General features: G+C 41.1%; 1 protein-coding gene across 2 annotated transcripts in view; it reads left to right on the top strand.

Moving 5' to 3' along the window:
• KREMEN1 (kringle containing transmembrane protein 1) overlaps window positions 1-19862 on the top strand; it is a 72901-nt gene that overhangs the window by 41421 nt on the left and 11618 nt on the right. For both annotated transcript variants that reach the window (XM_060612818.3, XM_060612819.3), the window contains exons 4-5: window positions 4142-4266; window positions 11891-12044. In XM_060612818.3, the coding sequence (XP_060468801.2) occupies window positions 4142-4266; window positions 11891-12044 (279 nt within the window). The remainder of the gene's footprint in view (window positions 1-4141; window positions 4267-11890; window positions 12045-19862) is intronic.

The raw sequence follows: 19862 nt of genomic DNA, 5'->3' as shown, positions 1-19862 counted from the left end.
ATGCTTGTGCATCCAGTGTGCAGTTTAAATTTTGTTTTTACATTTATTTATTTTCGAGAGACAGAGCACAAGTCGGGGAGGGGCAGAGAGAGAAGGAGACACGGAATCCAAAGCAGGCTCCAAGGTCTGAGCTGTCAGCACAGGGCCCGACGCGGGGCTCGAACTCACAAACCTTGAGATCATGACCTGAGCTGAAGTCAGACACTTAACTGACTGAGCCACTCAGGCGCCCCCCAGCGTGCAGTTTTAGAGCACGGCTCCGTGAATACAGAGCCCTCTGAATACAATGGTGTGTGGAAGATACAGCTCTACCCTTAAGTCGTTCATGGTTAATTGGGGAGAGAGACACATGAACAAGTGTTTAGAATCAAGCGCAACTTAGGCTGCTATAGGACTACACAGCAGGAGCATATAATCTTCTTTGTAGGGTAGAGGGGGCCTTCCCTGGGGGAAGCAGTGCTCAGGCTGCAATGTTAAGCAGGAGAGAGTATTCCAAGCAAAGGAAAGGGCATGTACAAAAGTCCAGAGGCCAGAAAGCAACGTGCAGTGGGGAAACTTGCACATATACTGTCATTTAATTTGGCCTTCATCTAGGACCCGAGCTGAGGGAAAGGGGGGAGGGGAAGAGGAGAAAGCAGCACAGGTCAGGCAGGGCCTTGTGTACCATGTGAGAGAGTTTGGACTTGATCCTGAGGGGCTTTGAGGGTTTTCGGCAGGGCCCCTGCATACCTCTCCAGCTCCTACTGTTTTTCCCTCTCTCTGTCATGGGTCACCCTCACTTCTTTTTGTTCCTGCAGAGGACAGCATCGTTCTTGCCTCAAAAGCCTTTGTCCTTACCCTTCCTTATGCCTGCCACGTGTGGTAAAGATTATTCTGGTTGCAGTGTACTAACCATTTTAGGGTGCGCCTAGAAGCAAGGAGGTAGAAGAGGGGGCTAATGCAGTGGTCTAAGTGGGAGGAGATGGTGGCTTAACCTGAGGAAGTGGCAGCATGGAGATAGACATGGACAGATGTCTGCGGTATGCAAGGAGGTGGAATTGATGGTAATTGGCAAGTGATTGACTTGGGCATGACAAGCGTGATACCTTAGGCCATGGAGATTCAGGTGGATGGAGCTACAGCGTGGTACGGTCTGACTTCCAGAGATCCACCACACCAGCCCACTGGAACATGAACTGCCTGGATTTGCTCATCAAACTGTGAGCGAAGCTTATAAGTTCCAGCTGCATTAATGCAACCCATAGCCTTGTTTACATCTAATCTTAACATTTATGATTATACGCCTTGGGCTCTCTATAAGCTAATACATAATAACGTGCTTACTTATGAGCATAATAGAATAAATGAGACAAAAATCAGAATAAATGACCAGGATGATGATGATCAAGTAGTTTTTATTAAGAGCCATTAAATACATGGCTTGGGTTTCCATACACAAGGTCCCTTTAACAAACTCGGCTTATAGGTTACGCCCCCGCCTAGAGACACTTAACTCACTGCATTTGTTTAACCTCTAAAACCCAGCCATTCCCAGGCCAGGCTCTCACTGAACACCGGACTCCTACCGCCTAGAGCTTTTCTGTTTACATTCGCCACTATAGAGATTTGGTTTGTTTCCAAAAGATGCATTTTAACATTTGTGTGGTGAGCCACATTTGTTATATTTGAACCATGTGTGACGCAAGGGAGAAGGGTAACCACTTGGCTAGAAGGGGAAGGGTGACTCTTTTGGTTAGCAGTGGTACTTCCTGCCAATTTAACAGGAACTGGTTAGATGTTGATGGTGGCAGAAATTTAGAAGTGTGTGTATGTACATACATACAGAATCACGCATATATTTTTATATGCCAACAGGCTAATGTGGATGTAAACCTTGTTAAACTGGACCATGCTGTTTTCTAGTCTTTTTAAAAAAAAAAAAAAGATTTTTAATTTCTTGTTTAAGTTTATTTATTTTTATGAGAGAGAGCACAAGCAGGGGAGGGGCAGAGAGAGAAGTGGGGACAGAGGATCTGAAGCAGGCTCTATGCTGACAGCAGGGAGTCTGATGCGGGGCTTGAACTCACAAACCGTGAGATCGTGACCTGAGTTGAAGTCAGACACTCAATCAACTGAGCCACCAAGTTCCCCTTAAAAGGTTTTGTTTTTAAGTAATCTCTACACCCAGCATGGGACTCAAACCCACAACCCTGAGATTAAGAGTCACACACTCCACCGATTAAGCCAGCTAGATGCCCCTTTTTTCTAGTCTTAAATATAAAGGAAAAACACTTTCTAGGAGTCTGTTTGGCTCACTTTGGAATTAGATAATATATCTAGGTCTTAACTGACCTAGAAGTGCTTCTACGACGAGGCCTCATTCATGTCTTATTATGTCTTCAGTTATATAAACTGTGAGGAGCCAAACAGCAAAAATAGGGGAAAGGGCTTCATCTGATAGTGGAGTGATTCATAAGTTAATAACACAGATGGAAAACTAAGACCCAGAGGGGCTGATTTGTCCATGGCCCACAATAAATTCCTTCCTTCCTTCAACAAACATATATTTAGTAGGTATTATATAGGTGTATTAGTTATCTATTGCTGTATAACAAACTACCCTAGAACTTAGTTACTTAAAATGACACACATTTATTGTCTTACTTTCTATGGGTCAGGAAATCTGGACATGGTTTAGCTGGGTCCTCTGCTTCTAGGTTTCTTACCAGGCTGCAATTGTGGTGTCTTCTGGGACTGGGGTCTCATATGAAGGCTCCACTGGAGAAGAACCTCCTTCAAGTGCACATAGTTGTTGGTAGGATTCAGTAACTGCAAAAACTGAAAGTCTTGGTTTCTTGCTGGCTATTGGTTAAAGGCCACCCTCAGTTCCCTGACACATGGCTTCTCCGACATAGCGTATTGTTTTATTAAAGTATATAAGCCAAGAAGGCAATAGATAGAGTCTACTAGGAAGACAGAAGTCACAGGCTCTTATAACCTAATCACAGAAATGGAGTCCCATCAACTTTATCACATTCTGTTGGTCAAAAGCAGTGATGCAGCCCACACTCAAGAAGACGGGATTCCACAATGGCATGAACACCAGGAGATGGGGATCATTGAGTGCCATCTTTGAAAGCTGTCTACCACAGTTGATACATATATTCAGGTTTCTTTATTCTCAGATATAGCTTTTTCTACTAGACAAAACCATCCGATTACATGATTGTGAAACACTAGTATGTTCACTGTGGTAAGCTGAATAATGACCCCCCCCCCCCCCCAAATGTCTATCCGGTAATCTCTGGAATCTTTTAATATGTTACCTTGCATGGCATAAAAGATTTTGCAGATGTACTTAAGTTGAGGATTTTTAGACGGGAAGATTATCCAGGTAGGCCCGATGTCATCACAGAGGTTCTTATAACAGAGAAGCAGAAGATCGGAGTCAGAGAAGGTGATGTGATGCTGGAAGCAGAGGGAGGGAAGGAGATATGATGGAGGCAGAGTTTGGAATGGTGTGGCCACAAGCCAAGGATTAGGGGCAGCTTCCAGGAGATGGAAAAGGCAGGGAACAGATACCCCCTGTGCCTCCAAAAGGAACAAGTCCCTGCTAACCCCTTGATTTCAGTCCTGCAAGATCCATTTAGTACTTCTGACCTCCTGAACTGTAGGATAATGAATTTATGCTGTGTTAAGCCAATAGATTTGTAGTGATTTGTTCAAGCAGCTACAGGAGACGAATACACTCACTGAAGGCACTTTGGGAAGCCCACTTATGGAGCTCTCTAAGAACAAGGGGAGGCACAAGACAGGATGAAGGGCTTCCAAGGGCTTTTCCTGCCCTCCGGTGACTCCGAAACATAATTTGCCTATTGTAACTTCTCTATTTTGAGGAAATTGCTCTTAGTTCTCTTCAGTACTCAGTGGGTTAGTTAAAGGTGGACCCGGGCCTCACACACTCTTCACAAGAAAACAGAAACGTGGCATTTGCCAGATTACACTAAGACTTCCATTTTTAAAGCCTGTTGCTTATTATTTATTTGTACCTTAGGAGTAGAAACGTTAGCTGAGATGAAAGTACCTGGCACAAATCTCTCTTCCTTCTTTGTGTTTCACAGCCAGATGTTGTGAAATTCTTTTGCTTTTCTTTTTTCTCCAGTGCCTGGAAACCTTGGCTGCTACAAGGATCATGGGAACCCACCTCCTCTAACTGGCGCCAGTAAAACGTCTAACAAACTTACCATACAAACCTGCATCAGCTTTTGTCGGAGTCAGAGGTTCAAGGTAATGGCTCTATGGCTGTATATCTATAGAAAAGCATGAAGATATAAATGCATTCTGCTGAGATAACTTAAAAATATATATACTTTTTTAAAAAAAGTATCAAACCGTATGACTACTTTTCTGCCAAGGAGGAGCAGGAGGAGGAATGGGGCTTGGCATTCAGGAGCGTGAAGTAGCATTCTTGTCTAAAGACGGGGAGAGAAAAGAGAGGAAAATCTCAATATTTGCATCCCTATTTGACCTCTGACAGAATTATGTATTTCCTTGTGCCCTTGAATGTTATGAGCAGGGACATCTCTGGCTCCACAGGGGTTCTGGGAATAGGCCAAGGTAGTGGTTATTTCCTTGCTATGTTATGGGCCCTTGCCTGGACAAAATATTTTCTTTTCTTTCTGTCCTTTCCTCTATCTAAAATTCACTCCTTAGCTATTAAGGTTCAATAATGCTATTGTTTGCTGTATCTTTCCTTCTTTCTTTCCTTTTTCTTTCTTTTCTTTTGTCCTTCATTAATAATTCAGTGAAAAAGCCATTCATCAGGTCCAAGCAAGGAGAGTAGCCTGGCAAGGTCAGGGCTTTTGTGAGGCAGGTGGCTTAGAAAGGCAATTGACCTAACATTATGGAGTGATTGGTTGCTTGCAAAAGGATTGAGCATACAAGTTAACATATTGAAGATAATGGGAGCCAGGTTCCTCACTATTGGCAAAGGGAGCCAGAGAAAACCAAAATAAAGCCTAGACTGTCAGATGGGGATTGAAGTTATTAGTATATATTTTATGGTTTTGATATATAGAGAGAGAGCTATGGAAATAAATATAAACATGTTAGTAGGTCTGTGTGTGTATGTATATACATATATATTCCTTATCTCTGTCCACTGAGAGGACCTCGAACAGTGACACAGTGATAGCACAGAGCACACTTAGTCCTCAGATCTTGGTTTCTAGATATTGTTCTCCATTACATCAAAACTAGGACTCCTTGGGGTGCCTGGGTGCCTCAGTCAGTTAAGCGTCTGACTCTTGATTTGGGCTCAGGTCGTGATCCCAGGGTCATCAGATCGAGCCCCATGTCAGGCTCTGTGCTGAGCATGGAACCTGCTTAAGATTCTTTATTGTTTGCTCTCTCTCTCTCTCTCTCTCTCTCTCTCTCTCTCTCTCCCTCTCTCTCTCTCTCTCTCCCCCCTCCCTCTAAACAACAACAACAACAAAACAAAAAATAAATTAAAAAAAGAACGAGGGTTGCTTGGAGAAAATTGCTAATTCTAGAGCTGATCCTGAGAAAGTGCAAGAGGGGTCTGAAGCTTGTTGTACAAGAAAGTAAGGAGGGGCCCCTGGGTGGCTCAGTTGGTGAAGCATCCAAATTCAGCTCAGGTCATGATCTCATGGTTCATGAGTTCAAGTCCCACCTTGGGCCCTCTGCTGTCAGCGCAGAGCCCACTTCAGATCCTCAGTCCACCTCTCTCTCTGCCCCTCCGCTGCTTTCTCTCTCTCTCAAAAATAAACATAAAAGAAAAAAAAAGTAAGGAGTTATAGGGCTAGTCAAAAGGTCACAGAAACCAACTGGAAGGGTCTCCATGGTCCAAATCTAACATACATTGAGCTTCAAAACAAATAATTATAATAATAAATATACCTCATGGAATAAAATAAGAATCCACAAATCCACACTGATATACATAAGTAAACAAATGAGGAGAAGAAAGGCATTTTCTTATAGGAGAATGGCAGCTAAGAAATGTAGATTATATGACAGAATTAGAAAATTCTCCATTTGGCAACCGTCATAGTAATAATTAATTCAGAGAACAAATATCAGGGTTTGCAGATATCCCATGACTTTATCTACTACTGGGTGAAAGTTGCATGAGGAACAGGGTATTTACATAGCCTCAAAGATTGCCCCACAAAATACTCTAAAGGGAAAACAAGTAATTCTGCTGTGGAGAGAACTGGCATATACTCCTTACTCAAGTGATCAAAGTTAGTATCACCAGTTATAGGGAAACTAAACATTCTATCCCACCTGACCTATCAAGAGCATAACATCACTTTGGTGATATTTCTGCCCAAAATTCATGATATGAATCTAATCATGATGAAACGTTAGGCAAATCTGAAACAAGGGACATTCTGCAAGATGACTAGCCTCTGTTCTTCAAAACTGTCAAAGTCACAACGGTCAAAAAAGGACTGACAAACTGTTCTTAATGGGAGCATTAAACTAAAGAGACCTGACAACTAAGTACATCTGTGATCCTGGATTAGGTCCTTTTCTACAAAGGATATCATTCAGGCAGTTGCCGACTTGAATGTAGATTTCTAAGTAAAAGTGATAAGGAAGTTCTTTGTATTATTATTATAACTGTTCTGTAGGTTTGAAACTATTTCAGAATAAAAATACAGCCAAAGTACTTGAGAAAACACAACACCCATTAATGATAAAAGTCATCAGCAAACAAGGAATAGAATGGAACTTCCTCAACTGATTAAGAGCAGCTATCGAGAAATCTAAAGCTAACATTATATTCAGTGGTAAAAGGTTCAGTGCTTTCTACTTAATAAAATCAGGAAAAAATAGCGATGCCCATTCTCACCTCTTTTTTTTTCTTTTTTCTTTTTTCTTTTTTCTTTTTTCTTTTTTCTTTTTTCTTTTTTAATGCTTATTTATTTTTGAGAGAGCACAAGAGCACAGGGGAGGGGCAGAAAAGGAGTGCAGGGACAGAGGATCCAAAGTGGTCTCTGTGCTGACAGCAGAGGACCCAATGCAGGGCTTGAACTCATGAACCATGAGATCATGACCTGACCTGAAGTCAGACGCTTAGCTGAGCGATCCAGGTGCCCGCCCCCCACACATCTTCTTTTTAACACAGTACTAGCGATCCTTGCCAATGAAATAAAGCAAGAAAAAGAAAAGGCATGTAGGTTGGAAAGGAGGAAATAATTTTTTTTAATTTATGGACAACATGATCATGTATGTAGACAATTATACATAAGAGCTATTACAAATAATAAGTTATCCAGGTTGCACATTACAAGGCCATATACAAAAGTCAGTTGCGTTTCTATGTACCAGCAGCGAACAGTTGGAAAATAAAAATTTTAAATTCCATTTACAATAGCATAAATAACTTCAGAATTAACAAATGATATTAAAGACCTATATACCAAATACTACATAATATTGCAAGAGTAAATTAAAGAAGACATAAATAACTATAAATACAGACATTGTTCATGGATTAGAAGACTCAATATTGTTAAAATGTCAAATTTTCCCAGATCTATAGATTCAATGCAATCCCAATCAAAATCATAGTGTTTTGTTTTGGGTTTTTTTTGTTTTTCGTTTTTTTTTTTTTTTTTTTTTTTTTTAGGAACGCCTGGGTGGCTCAGTTGGTTAAGCGTCCAACTTTGGCTCAGGTCATGATCTCACAGTTAGTGAGTTCGAGCCCCGTGTCAGGCTCTGTGCTGACAGCTCAGAGCCTGGAGCCTGCTTTGGATTCTGTGTCTCTCTCTCTCTCTGCCCCTCCTGCTTGCACTCTGTCTGTCTCTCTTTCTCTCTCAAAAATAAATAAACATTAAAAAAAATTAAAATTATAGTTTTTTTTAAATTTGTCAAGCTGATCTTAAAATTACATGGAAAGGCAGAGTACATAGAATAACTAAAATAATTTTTAAAAAGGTCAACTTTTAAGGCCTAATCCTGCCTGATCTTAAGACTTTCTAGAAAGCTGTAGTAATGAAGAGAGTAGTATTGGCATGAGAATAGTCATATAGATCAGGAGTTAGCAGACAGTGGTATGTAGACTGAATTCTACTACCTACCTACTTTTGTAAATAAAGTTTAATGAAACACAGCCATGCCCATTGTCTATGCCTGTTTTCATGCTACAATAGCAAAGTTAAGTAGTTGAGAAAAAACTGTATGGCCCTCAAAGCCAGAAATGTTTACTATCTGACTTTTTATGAAAGAAAAAGGTTTTCAACTCCTGCTATAGGTATCAGTGAAACCAAATAGAGTCCAGAAATAGACTTGCACTTACATGAACAGTTGATTTTCAACAGAGATAAAGGATAGTCTTTCAACAAATAGTTCTGGAGGGGTGCCTGGATGGCTCAGTCGGTTAAGCATCTGACTCTTGATTTCGGCTCAGATCATGACCTCACCATTGTGAGACTGAGCCTCATGTCGGGCTCTGCCCTGGGCATGGAGACTGCTTAAGATTCTCTCTCTCTCTCTCTCTCTCTCTCTCTCTCTCTCTCTCTCTGCCCCTCCCCCACTTGCATGCATCTGCTGTCTTGCTCTCAAAAAAAAAAAAAGTTCTGGAGAAAAACAGGAGCTTTTCATGAAGAAAAATGAATCTCTATGTTCAAATCATACCAAAGACCAAAGTTAACTTTAAATTATACTACTGAGAAAAGAGCTATGGTACTAGCATAAGGATGGATATATAGACCAATGGAATTTAAGTTAAGGTCCAGAAATAAGCCCACACATTAATTTATGGTCAGTTGAGTTTTTAAAGGGTGCCAAGATCATTCGATGGGGAAGAATAATCTTTTCAACACATAGTGTTGGGACAATTGGATAGCCACATGGAAAAGAATGAACCTCACTCTTTATATAAAAATTAACTAAAAATGAGCCAAAGACCTAAATGTAATTAGATCTAGCTTTAGAAGGAGCTCTTGGGGGTGTCTGGGTGACTTAGTTGAGCGTCCAACTTGATTTTGGCTTAGGTCATGTCATGATCTCAGGGTCATGGGATCGAGCCGTGCGTCAGGCTCTGCACTGGGCGTAGAGCCTATCTGGGATTCTCTCTTTCTCGTTCTGCTCCTCTCCCCTGCTCACGCTCTCTCTCTCTAATTAAAAAATAAATAAAAAGTAATAGAAGGAACTCTTAGAAGGAAACATAAGTATAAATATTCATGACTTTAGTATTAGGCAATGGTTTTTTAGTTATGATAACAAAAGCACAGGCAACCAAAGAAAAAGTAAATTGGACTTCATCAAAATTTACAACTTTTGTGTGTCAGGAACACTACTGACACTATTAAGAAAATGAAAAAACAACTTACAGAATGGGAGAAAATATTTGTGAATCATTTATCTGAATAAGGATTTAATGTCCAAAATATGTAAAGATCTCTTATAAGTTGACAATAAAAGGACAACTCAATTAAAAAATAGGCAAATGATTTAAATAGACATTCCTCTATAGAAGACATACAAATGGCCAAGAAGCACATGAAAATGTGCTCATATCATTAGTCTTTAGGGAAATGCAAATCAAAAGCATAATGAAATAATACATCACACAAGAAATAACCTTGAATGGTTGTAGTTAAAAAAAATTTTTTTTGAGGACAAAAACAAGCATTGGTGAGGATGTGGAGAAATTGGAACCCTCATACATTGCTGGTGGAAATGTAAAATAGTACAGCTGCTATGGAAAACAGTTTGGCAGTTTCTCAAAAAGTTAAACATAACCTCATAACCCAGCAATTCCTCTCCTATACGTAAACCCAAGAGAATTGAAAACATAAGTTCACACAAAACCTTGTACATGAGTGTTCATAGCAGCATTATTATAAACTCAGTGTCCATTAACTGATGAACAGATGAATAAACTGTGGTATATCCATACTGTGGAATACTACTCAGCAACAAAAAGAAGATACAGTAAGATATACTGATACACACAACAATATGGATGAATTGCTAAAATGCTATGCTAATTAAGAGAAGTTAAACACAAAAGACTACATGCTCAACTCAAGATGGATCTTAGGTCTAATTAAAATGTAAAATGATAAAACTTGAGGAAACGAGGGGAGAAAATGTTCATGACCAGGGTTTACCTGGGTTTAGGCAGAAAGTTCTTAGGTGTGACAGCAAAAGCATGATCCATAAAAGAAAAAAATGGGTAAATTTTACTTTGGACTTCACTGAAATTAAAAATGTTTTGCTCTGTGAAAGACATTTTTAAAAGCATGAAAAGATAAGCCATAGTCTGGAAGAAAATATTTGCAAATCATATATACAGCAAAGGACTTATATGCAGAATGCATACACAAACTCTAAAAACTCATAGTAAAAAAAAACCCAATTTTTAAAAATGGGCAAAAGACTTGAACAGATACTTCACCAAAGACGATATAGAAATGGCAAATAAACACATGAAAAGACATTCAACATCATTAACCACTAGGGTAATGCAGAAGAAACCCACTACACATCTATTAGAATGGCTAAAATAAAATATACTGACAATAACATGTGTTGACAAGGATATGGGGTAACTAGGACTCATACATTGTTGTTGCAAATGTAAAATGATACAATCTCTCTGGAAAACATTTTGGTAGTTTCTTATAAACATACACTTACCATATAACCCAGGATCCCTATTCCTAGGTATTTACTCTGGAGAAATGGAAGTTTACGCTCACATAAAACTATACACAAGTGTTTATAGCAACTCAATCCATAATCATGAAAAACTAGAAACAACCCAATGGATTAACAAACAGCAGTATATCTATGCACTGGACTACTTACTACTCAGCCATAAAAAGGAGTGAACTACTGATACATGTGTCAGTTTGGATGAATCTCAAAGACGTTGTGCTGAGTGGAAAGCCAGTCTCAAAAGGTTACATACTATATGATTCTATTTATGTGATATCTTAGTCCATTCTGGCTGCCGTACCAAACTTACCATAGACTGGGTAAACAAACATTTATTTCTCATAGTTCTGGAGGCTAGAAGTAGAAGATCAAGCTTGTTGGCAGATTTGGTGTTTGGTGAGATATCGTCTCCCGGTTCAGAGATGGCCATCTTCTTGCTGTGTCCTCACATGGCAGAAGGGCCTTGGGAGCTCTGTGGGGTCTCTTTTATAAGAGCACTAATCCCATTCATGAGGGTCTGTGCTCTCATGACCCAATCACCTACCAAAGGCCCTACCTCCAAATACTATCATAGTGGGAGTTAGGATTTCAACGTGTGACTTTTGGAGGGACGTAAACATTCAGTCTTAGCGTGCAATATTCTTGAAAAAACAAAACCATAGTAACAGCAAACTTGTAGGTAGCTGCCAAGGTTTGTTTATAGGAGGGAGAACTATAAAGTGGCAGGTTCAGGATAGGAAAGTTGTTGGGGGTGGCGTGCCTGTTCTGTATCCTGATTGTTGCGATTGCACAGATCTATACATGGGTTAAAATTTACAGAACTACATACCATATAAATAGTTTTACCATATGGTAATAAGTAAAATGAAAAGTTTTAATGGGGCCTGTAATGACTTTGCGGGGGAGAGTAGCCGGAAAGCACCTACCACCTGGCACATAGTAAACATTCAATAAAATGTTTAGCTGTTATTATTAATGTTTCAAGTTTGTGAGATTCCCCACACACACTAGCCCTAAAACTCACTTAAAAACCGTAGAGATACAAGCATTAAAAGGGATGCTCGCCAAAGGGGAAACATAGTTGTATACAGTATGTAATGAGTACTGAGGGAATGGAGTGAGGGAGGAGCCAGAGGGTGAGGCTGGGGGCTCCTTCAGGCCGCCTGACACCCCAGACCGACATTTACCGAGTGCTGTTTCTCTGCTGTGGCAGTTTGCTGGGATGGAGTCAGGCTATGCTTGCTTCTGTGGAAACAATCCTGATTACTGGAAGTACGGGGAGGCAGCCAGCACCGAGTGCAACAGCGTCTGCTTCGGGGATCACACCCAGCCCTGTGGCGGTGACGGCAGGATCATCCTCTTTGATAGTGAGTATGCCCTGTGCCCATTGCTGCCCAAGACACAGGAACCCTTGTGCCAGAGGAACCACCTGCCCAGCCTCCCTCCCTCCCTTCCATTCATTCATTTATTCATTCACATGGAATACTTACTAAGCGCCTCCTGCAGGCCAGGCCCTGACCAGACCCTGGGGATACGACACTGACCAGGAAGACTCAGCCCCTGCCCTCTAGAAGGGAGGACAGACATTTAACAGTAATTAATTACGGTTGTGCCATGTGCTTGGAAGAGACGAGGCCTATCGTGGGGTACTTCGGCAACCTAGAAAAGATGACCTTTGCCACGTAATGTAGACACCGGTATAGCTGTTCAGTCTCAGCCTTAAGGTCCTCTTATTTTAATTGTTTGGTTTCCAAGCCCTTTAATGTCTTCCTTGGCATTTGGGATCTTATTGTGATGCAGCCGAGAAGAGAACATATGCTTCAAGTTGTCTTTCTAGGGCTGATACTGAGTGTGCCCTGACCGGCCTCCTCTCTGACCCGCCACATCTGTGAGATGCTGGCTGGGGGTAGGGTGTGCTATGGATGGGGTATAGATCTGGGGCCTTGACCTCTCCTGCACCTTATTCTAACCTCTGGGCTACCTGATCCCTCATCACAACCCCCCACATCCACTCGGTGGTAATGAGACTTTGTGAGAGCTAGAGTACCAATGTCGCTCCAGATTTTAAATGGTAGAAGACACACTGTCACAAGTGAGGCAGACAAAAGGAAAGGCTTGAGGTCACTAAGATACACTATAGAGTCTATGGTGTCTTTGTTAGGCGTGAGGCTTGAGTGGATGTACTCCTACCATCTCAACCCGAAGAGCAACTCAGCTTTAAGCAGAAATGTCATGTGGTGTATTCGTTTCCTAGGGCTGCTATGACAAATGATCACAACTCAGGAGGATTCAAACAACAGAAATTTATTCTCTCATAGTTTGGGAGGCTAGAAGTTCAAAAGCAAGGTTTTGTCAGGGTCATGCTCCAGGGAAGACTTCCTTTGCCTCTTCCAAGCTTCTGGTCACTGTTGGCGGTCCTTGGCATTCCTTGGTTTGTAGCTGCATCACTGTAATCTCTACATCCTCCTTCACATGGCCATTTTCTCTCTGTCTGTCCGTGCCTCTCTGTCTCTCTGTATCTCCTCATAAGGGCGCTAGTCATTGGATTTAGGGCCCACTGTCATCTAGTGTGGCCTTATTTAACTTGATTACATATGTAGAGACCCTTTTTCCAAATAAGGGCACATTCATAGTTATCAGGCATGGTAGGACACAATCCAGCTACTACATATGGTGTATGTATGTACATATGGGGTGTAAAGCCCCCCCAAGTTTATAACTGAGCCTTTCACAGGTTATAGCTTAGATATTGTCAGAAGTGTGTGCTTGGGCAGAGGACAAGAGAAGGATTGGCAAGCGGAACTCATGTGGTCAACTGTTGGTCTTTTTGGTTGAGTGTGCCTGCTGGAGACTGCCAGTGGCTCCCTATACCTCCTGTTAAGTCAAGACAAATATGGGGCACCTGGGTGGCTCAGTCGGTTGAGTCCGACTGTGGCCCAGGTCATAATCTCACGATTCATGAGTTCAAGCCCCGCACTGGGCTCTCTGCTGTCAGCGCAGAGCCCATTTCAGATCCTCTGCCCCTCTCCCTCCCACTCTCTCTCTCTCAAAAGTAAACAAACAAACAAACAAATAAACAAAAAAGACAAATACTCAGTTTAGTACCCCTGTTAAAGCTAAAGACTGAAACTTGGCTAATGTTTAAGAATGGTTGGCAAATAATCTGTTCTGCACATCTATTTAGGTTTTCACTACCAAAGTCCATTATTATAAAATCCTCTGCTTTGACACCCTAGCCCAGGAGAGTATGTTTACTGAGCTTACAAATTGCCTGGTCTACTCTTAAGTGACAAAAGAAAGGAAATAAACGCTGAGTACGTAGAGTGGGTGTTAAGGCTTTACATAAATTATAAATTTACATAAATTAGGTCCTTCTGGCAGCCGTCTAAGACAGGCATTATTACCATCACTTTCTTTTTACAGAAGAGAGTTCTAGGACATGGAAAGGGTAAATATCTTGCCAGGACTTATACCACCAGCAAGCCGTAGGATTACACAGTAAACAGAAAGAAAGGAGGGTATGTGGGTTTGCTACCTGTTTTTCTATTTTAAACAGAATATGGTGTTAATTTTTTTTTACTGGAGAATAGATGGTGGTGAGCATATGGAGAAATTGGAACACACATTCCTTGCTGGTGGAAATGTTAAATGGTGCAGCTGCTGTGGAAAACAGTCTGGCAGTTCCTCAAACGTGAAGCAGAATTACCTTATGACCCAGCAATTCCACTCCTACATATATACCCAAGGGAGTTGAAAACATATGTTCACACAAAAACTACTCCCTGAGTGTTCATGGCAACAGTGTTCACAATAGCCCCAAAGTGGCACCAACCCAAATGTCCATCAGCAGAAGAGTGGCTCAACAAAGTATGCTATATCCCCATAATGGAATATTATTGAGCCACAAAAAGGAGTGAATTACTGATACGTGCTATACTGTGGATGAACCTTGAAAACATTGTGCTAAGTGAAAGAAACCACACATGTTGGGCCACATATTTTATGATTCCACTTATAGGCAAATCCATACAGACAGAAGACAGATTAGTGGTCACCGAGGGAGGAGAGGGGAGGGATGGGAAGTGACCACTTAGTGAATATAGGTTTTCTTATTTGGGTGATGAAAATGTTCTGGAATTAGATAATATCAGTGGCTGTACAATACTGTGAATATTATACCACTGAATTGTACACTTTAAAATTGTTTGGGGTGCCTGGGTGGCTCAGTCGGTTAAGCGTCCGACTTAAGCCCAGGTCATGATCTCACAGTTAGTGAGTTCAAGCCCCGTGTCAGGCTCTGTGCTGACAGCTCGGGGCCTGGAGCCTGCTTGGGATTCTGTGTCTCCCTCTCTCTGCTCCTCCCCTGCTCATGCTTGCACTCTGTCTCTGTCAAAAATAAACTTAAAAAAAATTTTTTTTAATAAAATAAAATTGTTAAAATGGTGGATTATATATAAATTAAAAAACAGAATGCTTTTACATGGTAATATTTCATTTCGCACATTTTGATTGGGTGTCTGCTGTGTGACAAATAGAATTACGTTTTCTTTAGTACAGTGCCTGTACTGGAGGTGTCAAATGGAAATAACGTGGCTTAAAGTCAGTCAGGTACCAAGTATCATCTTTGGTACTGGAAATATATCTGGGAGATAGAGCTGGGTCTCACACAAAGGTGCAGTGAGATGAATTAATTATAATGAAAATAATGGCTGTCTCTTGAGCACTCGCTGTGTGCCAGCCTTGATTCCAGGTTCTTTTGTTTATGTTATTTAACCCTCACAACAGCCCTGCCGATAAGGAAACTGTGGCTCAAAAGATAAAATAATTTGTCCAAGTGAATAAGAGCCAAATTCCGAACTCAAACCCAGGTTTGCCACAATTTTTCTTTCTCTATTTGCAGCAACTAGAATCCCTTTTATTAACAACAATAAAATAGGTCATGATAGCAGATCCAGTTTAATGCTTTAAAAGCATGTGAATAGAGTGTGCCTGGTGGCTCTGATTATTATCAAACCGGCCCCTTCTGCCGCCGTCCAGAAGCTGCCCTCTCTGGCTTCCATTGCTTCAGGGACTGACAGGGTTGGCCTTCTGAGAAGCTGCCTGCTCCAGTCTCCAGAGGCCCTGATGCGTGTTGACCGGCAGGGACCCCTGACCATAGCCAGCTCCAATAACTCCCACTCCTCAGCTCTGCAAAGAAAGGTACAAAATGCAGCCCTGTAGAAATAATCTCTGAAGTTTCCTTGCTAGAGGGGAAAGTGGTCTAAATAGCTCAAGTATTACCTCATAGAAGTCTTTATGATGCATTGGATAAAGCTGAGCATTTTGGAGATGGTGACTACAGACTGTCCCATAATTTGGGAGGACAAAAATGTCTTTTTAAAAAGATCGGAGGGGCGCCTGGGTGGCTCAGTCAGTTGAGAATCCGACTTTGGCACAGGTCATGATCTCACAGTCTGTGAGTTCGAGCCCCGCATTGGGCTCTGTGCTGACAGCTCGGAGCCTGGAGCCTGCTTCGGATTCTGTGTCTCCCTCTCTCTCTGCCCCTCCCCCGCTCATGCTCGCTCTCTCTCTCTCTCTCTCTCTCTCTGTCAAAAATAAATGAACATTAAAATAAATTTTTTTTTAAAGATTGGAGAAAGGGACCAGGTGATGGTTTCCCAGCGTATCAGGCTCTGCTACCAGTGTGGCCGGAACCCAGGTCCCAGTCAGAATGTCAGTGGGTACCTCTTGTTCTCCGCTCTGGGCTCCTCAGCTCTAGTGGCTCTTAGGCTGCGTTTGCACTTCAGGAGAGGGACTATGGAGGCTGCTGTCTGCTCTGTCATCATTGCCACATCAAGTAATTTGCCGTAGGCTGGCTGTCTGACTGATTTTCCAGCAAACTCTCCTGAGCTTCAGGAGGTTGCTGAAGTAGGCTGGATACTGTGTGTAAATGCAGCACTAACAGAAGATTCAGAGCTCCTGCTGCCCCTAGGACTCAATTTTATTGAATTATCAGAACCAAATAAAAGATCAGAGAGGCTGGAGTGCCTGGATGGCTCAGTTGGTTAAGCTCTCGACTCTTGATTTCAGCTCAGATCATGATCTCAAGGTTCATGAGATCGAGCTCCGTGGAGGGCTCTACAGTGACAGTGCAGAGCCTGTTTGGGATTCCCTCTCTCTCTCTCTATCTCTGTCTCTCTCTCTCTGCCTCTCCCCATCTCGGGCCTCTCTCTCTCTCTCAAAATAAATAAATTAAAAACATTAAAACATGAAACAATATTTAAAACATTACAAAGAAAGAAAGAAAGAAAGAAAGAAAGAAAGAAAAAGAAAGAAAGGAAAGGAAGGAAGGAAGGAAGGGAAAGAAAGAAAAGAAAGAAAGAAAGAAAGAAAGAAAGAAAGAAAGAAAGAAAAAAAAAGAAAAAGAAAGAAAAGAAAGAAAGAAAGAAAGAAAGAAAGAAAGAAAGAAAGAAAACGAAAGAGAAAAAGGTCAGAGAGGCAGGAGTCAAGAGTAGGCTACAGAGGCTGCCCAGCCTGGCCTCTTGGGTACCTCTCAGCTTCTAGACACTGAAAAGACAGGGGAGTCGTGGATTGGCTCCTACTCTGTAACATTAGTTGAGCACATATAGCTTTATAGGGAACTTCACTGTATTTGCTTTTCATGCATTCCCTCCCTTAATTACAATACTGTTGAAGCAGATACTATTATCCTTATCTGCCTGAGGAGAAAATTGAGGGTCATAAAAGTTCAGTAGCTTGCCCAAGGTCCCACAGATGGAGATACTTCCCTCCCTCATAGAACTTCTGTTTCAGTGGAAAGAGAAGAGATTAATGGTGAAAAATATTGAGGGCCTAAGGTCCAGTAAAATCTGACCACTAAGATTGCATTAGTAATATTATTTCATAGACTCCAAGACACTATCAGTTGTGAGATGCAACATCATTTTACATATCACTGAGGGGAAAAAAATTCTTCCAATTAAACAGTGACATGCCTTGATTTACAGATACCTTCCACTTTTAAAGATTAAAATGTTCCCCCTAGAACTGATGGAATACGGTAATACTCTTTTCCTTTTCTGGGTCCAGTGGAATCTGATTCATGGCTAGGACCCATGTGGTTAGGGTTTATTTCCTTCGACATGTCCAGCATCGTTCGCGTCTAGAAGCGGACCACTCGGCTGCATCTGGGGGAGGCTGGCTGTTCCCAGCTAATGCCTGAAGTCTATTCCTGAAGAAACTGACTTAGCTAATACCGAGGCTGGCTGGAGATGCTAAATCAAAGAAGGTAGGAAGACACTGGCATTCTGCCACTGGAGGTTTTGCCCAGGGCTATTCCAGGGCCTCCACCTGCTCAGGTTGTATGTGTCAGGCCAATCTCCCCTTCAAAAATAAGATTTGACTATATTCCTGAGTTTCAAGTTTCCTGTTGAATTATCACTGAATTTTAGTAATCTATCATAGATGTCATGTGTCTGCTCTCAAAATTGCTGAACTGAGTCTGCTGTTTGCATGGCACACATCTGGAAATCAAAAGTACTAAGTTTAAGGTCTGCCTTTTGGTGTTGAAATATCAGTTTAAACTGAACACTTTATTCTTTACAAATAATAATAGTAGTATAGCTAATGCTGAGCTTACACTATGTGCCAGGTCCTGTACTAAACACTTTACATAGATCAACTCCTTTTAATTCTTATAAAACCCACGAGGGAGAAACTATTATTATTTTCATTGGTATGGATAAGGAAACTGAGGTATCTAGTTTCTTGTGCAAATTCACAGGATGTGGGAAAGTCATGATGATTACAGGAAATCTTTTTCTACAGCTTCCCTTTTTAAAAATTTTGGGTTTATGAGGTGTAATTTATATACAGTAAAAATCGCCCTTCTAGTTGTACAGTTTGATAAGATTTGACAAACAAATACACAGTCAAGATATAGAACATTTTCATCACCTCAAAAAGATCTCTTGTCCCTTTTGTGCTCGGTCTTTTTTCCACCCCCAGCCCTTAGCGACCACAGATCTGTATTCCATCTGCATAGTTCTGTCTTTTGAAGAATGTCATATAAATGGAATCATATAGTATGTAACCATTTATGTCTGTCTTCTTAGTGTACTGCTTTTGAGATTCACCCATGATTGTTTCTGTAGCTCCTTTTTATTGCTAAGAAGCATGCCTTTATACAAATCTATCACAATTTGTTCATCCATTTACCCATTGATAAACATTGGTCTGTCTATGATAAAGATGCTGTGAAGCTGCTCTTCACCTAAATGTACAGGTGTTTGTGTGAGCATGCGCTTTCATTTCTCTCGGGTAAATACCCAGAAGTAGGATTTCTGGGTCATATGCTAAGTGCGTATTTGGCATTATAAGACACTACCAACTGTTTTCCAAACTGGCCATTCTGGCAAACAATACGTGAGACTTCTTAGTTGCTCCTCATCCTCTCCTGCCCTTTGTATAGTCTTTTGTTTTGTTTTGTTTTGTTTTGTTTTGTTTTGTTTTGTTTTGTTTTTAGAGTTAGCCATTCTAGCAGGTATACAGTGGTAACTCATGTTTTTAAAAAAAAAATTTTTTTAATGTTTGTTTATTTTTGAGAGAGAGAGACAGCACAAGCAGAGGAGGGGCAGAGAGAGAGAGGGAGACACAGAATTCAAAGAAGGCTCCAGGTTCTGAGCTGTCAGCACAGAGCCTGATGTGGGACTTGAACTCACAAACCGTGATATCATGACCTGAGCCGAAGTCATACGTTTAACCGACTGAGCCACCCAGGCGCCTCAACTCATTATGGTTTTAATTTGCATTTCTGTAATTACCAACAATGGTGAACATCTTTTCATGTTCTTATTTGCCATCTGGTATATTCTTTTGGCCAAAAGAAGTTCCTTTAGCATTTTCTCTAATGCAGGTCTGCTGTCAGTGGCTTCTCTCAACTTTTGTTTGAGAAAACCTTATTTCACCTTCATTTTAGAAAAATGTTTTTGCTGGATATTGAATTCTATGCTGAGGTTGTTTTTTTTTTTCTTTATGTATCTCAAAAATGCTCCCTTGCCTTGTGACTTGCACAGTTTCTAGTGATGTTGGCTCTTTGTTCCCAGTACGTAATCTTTTCCCTTCTCTGCCTGCTTTCTGGAATTTATGTTTGTTTTTGGTTTTCAGCATTTGACTATGATGTATCTAGATGTGTTTTTTGTTTGTTT

This window comes from Panthera onca, chromosome D3 (genome assembly GCF_046562875.1).
Source record: "Panthera onca isolate mPanOnc1 chromosome D3, mPanOnc1 haplotype 2, whole genome shotgun sequence".
Lineage (NCBI taxonomy): Eukaryota > Metazoa > Chordata > Mammalia > Carnivora > Felidae > Panthera > Panthera onca.
This window is presented reverse-complemented; position numbering and strand designations above follow the sequence as displayed.